Here is a 10,937-nt window from a genome sequence, read left to right as displayed (position 1 = left end):
CTCAAATTTCGACTCTTCAGACCAAAGAACAGATTTCCACCGGTCTAATGTCCATTGCTCATGTTTCTTGGCCCAAGCAAGTCTCTTCTTCTTATTGGTGTCCTTTAGTAGTGGTTTCTTTGCAGCAATTCGACCATGAAGGCCTGATTCACACAATCTCCTCTGAACAGTTGATGTTGAGTTGATGTTGAGATGTGTCTGTTACTTGAACTCTGTGAAGCATTTATTTGGGCTGCAATTTCTGAGGTGCAGTTAACTCTAATGCACTTATCCTCTTCAGCAGAGGTAACTCTGGGTCTTCCTTTCCTTTGGCAGTCCTCATGAGAGCCAGTTTCATCATAGTGCTCAATGGTTTTTGTGACTGTTGTTCAAATTTTCCTCATTGACTGACCTTCATGTCTTAAAGTAATGATTGACTGTCACTTCTCTTTGCTTATTTGAGCTGTTCTTACCATAATATGGACCAAATAGGACTATCTTCTGTATACCACCGCTATCTTGTCACAACACAACTGATTGGTTCAAACGCATTAAGATAATAAAATTCAACAAATGACCTTTCAACAAGGCACACCTGTTAATTGAAATGCATTCCAGGTGACTACCTCATGAAGCTGGTTGAGAGAACGCCAAGAGTGTGCAAAGCTGTCATCAAGGCAAAGTGTGGCTACTTTGAAGAATCTCAAATATAAAATAGATTTTGATTTAACACTTTTTTGGTTACTATGATTTCATGTGTTATTTCATAGTTTTGATGTCTTCACTATTATTCTACAATGTAGAACATAGTACAAATAAAGAAAAACCCTGGAATGAGTTGGTGTGTCCAGACTTGACTGGTCCTGTATGTGTATATATATATATGTAATTTTAAACCTTTTTTGGAGTAGGCACAAAAATCCCTTCATACCTCCATTCATTTAAAAAAAAACGGTACCAGTTAACTTCAGACAAGGGGTCATAGAGCAAAACGGAGAACACCCTCGAGTCTCCCCTTCCCATAAAGTTGTCATAATAGTTTGTAAGTCAAACCATTCAGACGCTACAGAAGTTTACGTGTGAAGACCGATTTTCGGAATGTCTCATGGTCTGACAAACACCGCTCTTAGCTCTCCCACCTTTCACTGCAGATGTCTCACTGCTCTTAGCTCTCCCACCTTTCACTGCAGATGTCTCACTGCTCTTAGCTCTCCCACCTTTCACTGCAGATGTCTCACTGCTCTTAGCTCTCCCACCTTTCACCGCAGATGTCTCACTGCACTTAGCTCTCCCACCTTTCACTGCAGATGTCTCACTGCTCTTAGCTCTCCCACCTTTCACTGCAGATGTCTCACTGCTCTTAGCTCTCCCACCTTTCACTGCAGATGTCTCACCACTCTTAGCTCTCCCACCTTTCACTGCAGATGTCTCACTGCTCTTAGCTCTCCCACCTTTCACTGCAGATGTCTCACTGCTCTTAGCTCTCCCACCTTTCACTGCAGATGTCTCACCACTCTTAGCTCTCCCACCTTTCACTGCAGATGTCTCACCACTCTTAGCTCTCCCACCTTTCACTGCAGATGTCTCACCACTCTTAGCTCTCCCACCTTTCACTGCAGATGTCTCACCACTCTTAGCTCTCCCACCTTTCACTACAGATGTCTCACCGCTCTTAGCTCTCCCACCGCAGATGCAGAAGTGTGATGCCGGTGGATGTGATGGATTGAGATGCATCCAATGCAAAAGATATCTCTAGCTTAAGCTGACTGATTTTGATGGAATGTTTTTGTTATGTAACTTAGATTGACACTCTAGTGGGTTAATGTAGCCAAAGACTATAGGGTCCCCTAGAAAACACTGACCAACACTTTGGTTCCTATCCTGTCACAATAACTCCTCCCTGGCATTTTCAATTTGTTGTCATGGCAAACAACACTATATAAAAAGTGCCCACTATCTTCTAACTATAGAATTAGAATAACTATTATTTTTTCATGATTCCAACAGTTCAACCAAGTGTTTTGATCTAAATTGCAAGTCAAATCGCAATTGCAACATTTGGTTAACATTTGTCCATATCGTGCAGCCCTACGTGGCAGCATGGAAATGATCTCAAATGAGTGCCGGAAATGGATGAAAATGCAAAAAAAAGTATTTTTGGTTAAGTTGAATTGAACAGTATAAAACATTGAAAATGGAGAGAGGCCCATTGCAATCACTTAGAGTGTATGTGTTGCCACCCTAGGGTCACTCACAACTTACTGAGGAAGCACATTTAGGACTTGTATTATTCAAAAACACAAAATACTGTCAAATACCCATTATACATTAAAACTAATACTGTGATATGATATTTTGGCCATATCGCCCAGCCCTAATTTAACTTTCAATAAATGTGCAAACATTTCTAAAAACTTGTTTTCACTTTGTCATTTTTGGGGTATTGTGTGTAGATAGGCCAGAAAAATAAAATATTTTGTCAGTTTTGAATTCAGGTTGTAACATAACAAAATGTGGAATACTGTTTGAGGGTACTGTATATTCTGACAATGCATCTGATTGATGAACCAACAGAGGTTAGTCCCACTTACCTGGTGTGCCAGCTCATGTGCGATCACCATGGTGATGCCTAGCTTGTCAGAGGCGGAGCTCTTGTTGGGGTCAAAGAGCAGCCCAGCCTCTCGGTATGTGGTCAGACCCCAGTTCTCCATCGCACCCGACTGGAAGTCTGGGATAGCTGCCAGGTCTGGGAGGAACACAGGAAATGCTTTATTTGAAGGTCTACTTACAAAAATGTGTATAAACCATTATTAAACATAGACCTACATTAGCATAAACTGTCAGCTAGTACCACCTCCTGCTACCGAATGCACCCCAGTAAGACTATGTGTGGTGCGTAGTGTATATGCGTTGTGTTTTACTCACCCTGTTTGGGTAGAGGATATGGGATGTCAAAGTAGTCATCGTAGAAGTCCAACAGTCTGACTGCAGCATTCAGGGCAAAGTCTGTCTGGTTGATCTTGTCTGGTACAGCATACACTGAGATCTGATAGGACAATACCGAGGAAGAGGTCAATCATATAAATATGTTGTTGAGCACTTCCACACAGCAGGATCTAGGGAGCTATAATGATGTGTACGTATAAACTAGTCATAGTCAGTGAAACAGAGAAGTAGCACAAGTTTTCGGATAGAACCTGATCAACAAGACAGGGTACAACTCTCTTTTCCAAGTGAAAGTTATTCAATGCACTTCATTTCTATTTGCAGGTTGGGCATCTTAAGCTACCCTTTCATTCTGCTCACCTTGACTCCGTGTCTGGTGGTCTTGCTGACAGACTGGAAGTCAGAGACGATGAAGGCCACCAGGTAGGTGCTCATCCTAACGCTGGTGTCAAAGTGGTCCTCCAGCACGCCACCTGGTAACTCTACTGTCTTTACCTGTGGAAGGAAGAGGTAGAGGATATGTTCATTATGACACCTGCCTCTCCCTGGCATTCAAACGGTGTGGAGAAACAGGTACTTTGGGATGTTTCAGAACTCTTTGTTCATAAAGGGGCTTGATATGGTGAAAACGCTTAAATGGATAGAATTGTTTTGCGTTCATCTGCCCCGTTTATCACCTGTTAATAGATATGTTATATATCACCTGTTAATAGATATGTTATATATCACCTGTTAATAGATATGTTATATATCACCTGTTAATAGATATGTTATATATCACCTGTTAATAGATATGTTATATATCACCTGTTAATAGATATGTTATATATCACCTGTTAATAGATATGTTATATATCACCTGTTAATAGATATGTTATATATCACCTGTTAATAGATATGTTATATATCACCTGTTAATAGATATGTTATATATCACCTGTTAATAGATATGTTATATATCACCTGTTAATAGATCTTTTCAATATCAAGTGAAGGAATGGTGACGAGGAGAGAAAGACACTTGAGACTATTGAGCTGCAGCCCGTGGTGTTTCCCAGGGTACCTTGGGCATGTTGGAGAGGGCGATGTGGCGTGACTCCCGTCGTATCTGGATGGTGAAATTGGCTTTGAACGCCGGCTCATCGAAACAGGGGAAGGCTGCTCGGGCACTGGTCGCTTCAAACTGAGTGGACGCCATAAATCTAACAGGACAGAGGAGTGTTGTTTACAATTAAGATATACAGTAGGTCGAGGGGAAATGAATGTAAAGCTTATGATTGACTAATTCATTATAGTGGCACACCGTTCAGCAGTGTTGTAATACTCAGACTTTCCTGACCCGTGACTCGACCAGTTGTGACTGTTGTCAGAATATCTCTATATTTTGCATAATTCAACATACGATCTACAGCAGCACATGTTAGATAGAGGTATTATCTATTTAGCCTTACCAATGTGCAACACTGGAATTCAATTTTTAACTTAAAAAATGGTTGTACAGCTACTTTTGGCACTACCAAGGGACTCGTGACTCGATTCGTGACTCGAACTTGAACAATAACGACTTGGGACTCGTGACTCGATTCGTGACTCGAACTTGAACAATAAGGACTTGGGACTCGTGACTCTAGGTTTAGTGACACGAACTTGAACAATAAGGACTTGGGACTCGTGACTCTAGGTTTAGTGACTCGAACTTGAACAATAAGGACTTGGGACTTGTGACCCTAGGTTTAGTGACTCGAACTTGAACAATAAGGACTTGGGACTCGTGACTCTGGGTTTAGTGACTCGAACTTGAACAATAAGGACTTGGGACTTGTGACCCTAGGTTTAGTGACTCGAACTTGAACAATAAGGACTTGGGACTCGTGACTCTGGGTTTAGTGACTCGAACTTGAACAATAAGGACTTGGGGCTCGTGACTCTAGGTTTAGTGACTCGAACTTGAACAATAAGGACTTGGTACTCGTGACTCTAGGTTTAGTGACTCGAACTTGAACAATAAGGACTTGGGACTCGTGACTCTAGGTTTAGTGACTCGAACTTGAACAATAAGGACTTGGGACTCGTGACTCTAGGTTTAGTGACTCGAACAATAAGGACTTGGGACTCTAGGTTTAGTGACTCAAACTTGAACAATAAGGACTTGGGACGCGTGACTCTAGGTTTAGTGACTCGAACAATAAGGACTCGTGACTCTAGGTTTAGTGACTCGAACTTGAACAATAAGGACTTGGGACTCGTGACTCTAGGTTTAGTGACTCGAACAATAAGGACTTGGGACTCTAGGTTTAGTGACTCAAACTTGAACAATAAGAACTTGGGACTCGTGACTCTAGGTTTAGTGACTCGAACTTGAACAATAAGGACTTGGGACTCGTGACTCGAGGTTTAGTGACTTGACTACATTACTGCCTCTGGACGATTTGATCACTCTAAGTGGTTGGTCACTTTCACTGCATATTCTTTTGGAATGCAGTGTAGAATGATTGCCGTGCGTTTTCAGTGCTCCAGGTGGCCACCTATCCAGCCCAGGGCCAATCCTGATGGTTCGTATTCTTACCTGACCTCTCCTGTGGTTGTGCGATAGGAGCTCTTGTAGAAACCGTGGAAGCTGTCAGACAGGTTGGCAGAGAACTCCAGACGAACCTTGTACATCCCACCTCTGACCAGCAGCACATCAGACATCAGAGCTAGCTGGTGGAAGGCTGGGTACTCCAACACCTGCAGAGGCCTTGAAAAAATCAGAATAAGAAAAACTTTATTGCCATGCAACAAAAGTTACTAGGAATTTTATATTGGTGTTGTAGCTACATAGAAGCACCGACAATCACATCCACATCAACAATGAATCCAATTACCATCAACACAGATAAAGACATCAGTATCAATAGAAATACACATGACAACCAGGGTTGGGTTCAAGTCCACTTGAATTCCAGTCAATTCAGAAAGTAAACCCATATTCCAATTTCAATTCCAAAATGTCCTCCTTGAAAAGCATTGAAGATCATCTGAATTTCAGTGTAGGTCCTGAATTGACTGGAATTTAAATGTAATTTGACTTCAACCCTGATGCCAACACTTGTAGAAAAAGAAGGGGCCCGATCATACACTGGCAGTGACCCTGGACCTTCCGGTGCCAAGAGCTCAGCTTTGGCTATGTGGAGTTCCTTGCTGTGGAGGATGATGGTCGAGGTGTCCTCGAAGACCTGGAGTTGAATATGCACCGCTCCGGTGAAGTCTAGGCTGGTCAGGTTAGGGTGGACGAGGAGGTCATAGTGGATTGGAGAGACAGTTTCAGGAAGTCTCATGTGGATCCAGGGGAAAGGTTGGCCATTAGTGGCGACGGGAGGCAGAAGTGAGGAAGACTTGTCGTTGGTATCATGGTCTCCTGGAAGCTGTGCCGCTAAAGATGGGGCAAGGGATACATGCAGGAGCACCAGGATGGTGACAGTTAACGTCGTCATCCTCACGCCTGAGAAAAAGTCGGCAGTTTCCTACAGATGGAAGAAATTAAGTCAGGTCATATTGTATCAAGACGAATGGTGGAGCGACGTGGAGCATTGATTGATACAGTATGACTCATTGTATCAACTAGTAGCACAGTAAATAATGTATCAATCCATCTGTAACATTTTTATTGAACTGAATAGCCCAATAATGCATATTCGAAAGCTGTACAACACATTCAACAGGAACGCGTGGACATGACATTGCAAATGTAAAAGTTACTGTTACTTTCGATTTCAGCTCAAGATTCAAAACCTGTGCTATTCATTAAAACAAAACCTTGCATTAGCCTATTCATCCACAATATTAGGCTAGCTAGGCTACAGCGAAACGGACATTTAAACAATTTAAACAGCGAACAGTCAACTTGTAGATAGATAAATATTTTAAGACATTACTGTACTTACTGTCAGGTTATCTGTCCGACTTGATTGTGAAAGTGAAAATAAAAAGGACCTGTACAGATTTGCATTCTGGGACAATCTAAATGACAGCCCGGATCATGCTATGAATGCCCCATCCCTTTAAACACTGACAATGTTAAGAGAAGCATTGAAATAGGTGAGATAATGATTGGATCCACAACAAACCATTATTTGCAAACGGCTCATTTCAAAACAGGAAGTCAAATAAACCCAGCTCTGTTTTGGTTTTGACCCGTAGTGCATACTATTGGCCACTAGGGTGCACCAGATAGCCATGTTTATTTATAAAAGTGTCCCGTTTCAGTGTTTTACAAGTGCCATGCAAAGCCTACCAGTCCAACAGCACCACCTGACCTGAGCACAATATTTCCAGAATCCAAAACTGATATTGCCAGTGAAATGGATGCTCTGCAATGACTACATTGACATTGACCGCCTTGGTTTCTCAAATGATTGCCTCGCCTGGTTTACCAACTACTTCTCTGATAGTGTGTCAAATCGGAGGGACTGTTGTCCGGTCCTCTGACAGTCTCTATGGGGGTGCCACAGGGTTCAATTCTCGGGCTGACTCTCTTTTCTGTATACATCAATGATGTTGCTCTTGCTGCTGGTGATTCTCTGATCCACCTCTACGCAGATTACACCATTCTGTATACTTCTGCTCCCTCCTTGGACACTGTGTTAACTAACCTCCAGACGAGCTTCAATGCCATACAACTCTCCTTCCGTGGCCTCCAACTGCTCTTAAACGCAAATAAAACTAAATGCATGCTATTCAATCGATCACTGCCCGCACCTGCTCGCCCGTTCAGCATCACTACTCCGGACGGCTCTGACTTAGAATACGTGGACAACTACAAATACCTGGGTGTCTGGTTAGACTGTAAACTCCTTCCAGACTCATATTAAGCATCTCCAATCCAAAATTAAATCTAGAATCGGCTTCCTATATCGCAACAAAGCATCCTTCACTCAAGCTGCCAAACAAACCCTCGTAAAACTGACCATCCTACCGATCCTTGACTTCGGTGATGTCATCTATAAAATAGCCTCCAACACTCTACTCAACAAACTGGAGTCTATCACAGTGCCATCCGTTTTGTCACCAAAGCTCAATACACTACCTACCATTGCGACCTGTAAGCTCTCGTTGGTTGGCCCTCGCTTCATACTCGTCGCCAAATCCACTGGCTACAGGTTATCTACAAGTCTCTGCTAGTAAAGCTCTGCCTTATCTTAGCTCACTGGTCACCATAGCAGCACCCACTCATAGCACATGCTCCAGCAGATACAGTGGGGCAAAAAAGTATTTAGTCAGCCACCAATTGTGCACGTTCTCCCACTTAAAATGATGAGAGAGGCCTGTAAGTTTCATCATAGGTACACTTCAACTATGACAGACAAAATGAGAAAAAAATCCAGAAAATCACATTGTAGGATTTTTTATGAATTTATTTGCAAATTATGGTGGAAAATAAGTATTTGGTCACCTACAAACAAGCAAGATTTCTCTTCTTTAAGAGGCTCCTCTGTCCTCCACTCGTTACCTGTATTAATGGCACCTGTTTGAACTTGTTATCAGTATAAAAGACACAAAAAAAGAAACAAATCCAGAAAATCACATTGTAGGATTTTTTATGTATTTATTTGCAAATTATGGTGGAAAATGAGTTTTTGGTCAATAACAAAAGTTTATCCCAATACTTTGTTATATACCCTTTGTTGGCAATGACAGAGGTCAAACGTTTTCTGTAAGTCTTCACAAGGTTTTCACACACTGTTGCTGGTATTTTGGCCCATTCCTCCATGCAGATCTCCTCTAGAGCAGTGATGTTTTGGAGCTGTTGCTGGGCAACACGGACTTTCAACTCCCTCCAAAGATTTTCTATGGGGTTGAGATCTGGAGACTGGCTAGGCCACTCCATGACCTTGAAATGCTTCTTACGAAGCCACTCCTTCATTGCCCGGGCGGTGTGTTTGGGATCATTGTCATGCTGAAAGACCCAGCCACATTTCATCTTCAATGCCCTTGCTGATGGAGGAAGGTTTTCACACAAAATCTCTCAATACATGGCCCCATTCATTCTTTACTTTACACGGATCAGTCGTCCTGGTCCCTTTGCAGAAAACAGCCCCAAAGCATGATGTTTCCACCCCCATGCTTCACAGTAGGTATGGTGTTCTTTGGATGCAACTCATTCTTTGTCCTCCAAACACGACGAGTTGAGTTTTTACCAAAAAGTTATATTTTGGTTTTATCTGACCATATGACATTCTCCCAATCTTCTTCTGGATCATCCAAATGCTCTCGAGCAAACTTCAGACGGGCCTGGACATGTACTGGCTTAAGCAGGGGGACACGTTTGGCACTGCAGGATTTGAGTCCCTGGCGGTGTATTGTGTTACTGTTGGTAGAGGCGTTGTTACTTTGGTCCCAGCTCTCTGCACTAGGTCCCCCCGTGTGGTTCTGGGATTTTTGCTCACCGTTCTTGTGATCATTTTGACCCAACGGGGTGAGATCTTGCATGGAGCCCCAGATCGAGGGAGATTATCAGTGGTCTTGTATGTCTTCCATTTCCTAATAATTGCTCCCACAGTTGATTTCTTCAAACCAAGCTGCTTACCTAATTGCAGATTCAGTCTTCCCAGCCTGGTGCAGGTCTACAATTTTGTTTCTGGTGTCCTTTGACAGCTCTTTGGTCTTGGCCATAGTGGAGTTTGGAGTGTGACTGTTTGAGGTTGTGGACAGGTGTCTTTTATACTGATAACAAGTTCAAACAGGTGCCATTAATACAGGTAACGAGTGGAGGACAGAGGAGCCTCTTAAAGAAGAGAAATCTTGCTTGTTTGTAGGTGACCAAGTACTTATTTTACACCATAATTTGCAAATAAATTCATAAATGTGATTTTCTGGATTTTTTTTCTCATTTTGTCTGTCATAGTTGAAGTGTACCTATGATGACAATTACAGGCCTCTCATTTTTTAAGTGGGAGAACTTGCACAATTGGTGGCTGACTAAATACTTTTTTGCCCCACTGTATATCTCACTGGTCACCCCCAAAGCCAATTCCTCCTTTGGTCGTCTTTCCTTCCAGTTTTCTGCTGCCCATGACTGGAACGAATTGCAAAAATCTCTGAAGCTGGAGACTCATATCTCCCTCACTAGCTTTAAGCACCAGCTGTCAGAGCAGCTTACAGATCACTGCACCTGAACGTAGCCCATCTGTAAACAGCCCATCTATCTATCTACCTACCTCATCCCCATACTGGTATTTATTTATTTTGCTCCTTTGCACCCCAGTATCTCTACCTGCACATGCATCTTCTGCCAATCTACCATTCCAGTGTTTAATTGCTATATTGTAATATTGTAATGGCCCTGTCAAGGGTGTGTCATCGGATGGGGCCACAGTGTCTCCTGACCCCTCCTGTCTCAGCCTCCAATATTTATGCTGCAGTAGTTTATGTGTCGGGGGGCTAGGGTCAGTTTGTTATATCTGGAGTACTTCTCTTGTCCTATCCAGTGTCCTGTGTGAATTTAAGTATGCTCTCTCTAATCCTCTCATTCTCTCTTTTTTTTTCTCTCTCGGAGGTCCTGAGCCCTAGGACCATGCCTCAGGGCTACCTGACATGGCTCCTTGCTGTCCCCAGTCCACCTCCAGTTTCAACTGTTCTGCCTGTGATTATTATTATTTGACCATGCTGGTCATTTATGAACATTTGAACATCTTGGTTCTGTTATAATCTCCACCCGGCACAGCCAGAAGAGGACTGGCCACCCCACATAGCCTGGTTCCTCTCTATGTTTCTTCCTAGGTTTTGGCCTTTCTAGTGAGTTTTTCCTAGCCACCGTGCTTCTACACATGCATTGCTTGTATTGCTTTCTGTTTGGGGTTTTAGGCTGGGTTTCTGTACAGCACTTTGAGATATCAGCTGATGTACGAAGGGCTTTATAAATACATTTGATTTGATTTGATAATTACTTCACCACCATGGCCTATTTATTTCCTTAACTTACCTCATTTGCACTCACTGTATATAGACTTTTTGTTTTCTTTTGTTCTACTGTA

At 42.6% G+C, this 10,937-nt stretch overlaps 1 protein-coding gene across 1 annotated transcript in view; it reads right to left on the bottom strand.

The window, feature by feature from the left end:
* erap1b (endoplasmic reticulum aminopeptidase 1b) overlaps window positions 1-6,398 on the bottom strand; it is a 25,301-nt gene extending 18,903 nt beyond the window's left edge. The window contains exons 1-6 of the mRNA XM_064936636.1: window positions 6,043-6,398; window positions 5,492-5,662; window positions 3,989-4,127; window positions 3,286-3,420; window positions 2,905-3,025; window positions 2,571-2,725 (exon numbers count right to left, since the gene is read on the bottom strand). Coding sequence (XP_064792708.1) covers window positions 2,571-2,725; window positions 2,905-3,025; window positions 3,286-3,420; window positions 3,989-4,127; window positions 5,492-5,662; window positions 6,043-6,398 — 1,077 coding nt within the window. The remainder of the gene's footprint in view (window positions 1-2,570; window positions 2,726-2,904; window positions 3,026-3,285; window positions 3,421-3,988; window positions 4,128-5,491; window positions 5,663-6,042) is intronic.
* Between the last annotated feature and the right edge of the window lie 4,539 nt (window positions 6,399-10,937).

The sequence above is a fragment of the Oncorhynchus masou genome, chromosome 25 (assembly GCF_036934945.1).
Source record: "Oncorhynchus masou masou isolate Uvic2021 chromosome 25, UVic_Omas_1.1, whole genome shotgun sequence".
Taxonomy (NCBI): Eukaryota; Metazoa; Chordata; class Actinopteri; order Salmoniformes; family Salmonidae; genus Oncorhynchus; species Oncorhynchus masou.
The sequence above is the reverse complement of the archived record's forward strand: the minus strand, read 5'-3'. Positions and strand labels throughout refer to the sequence as shown.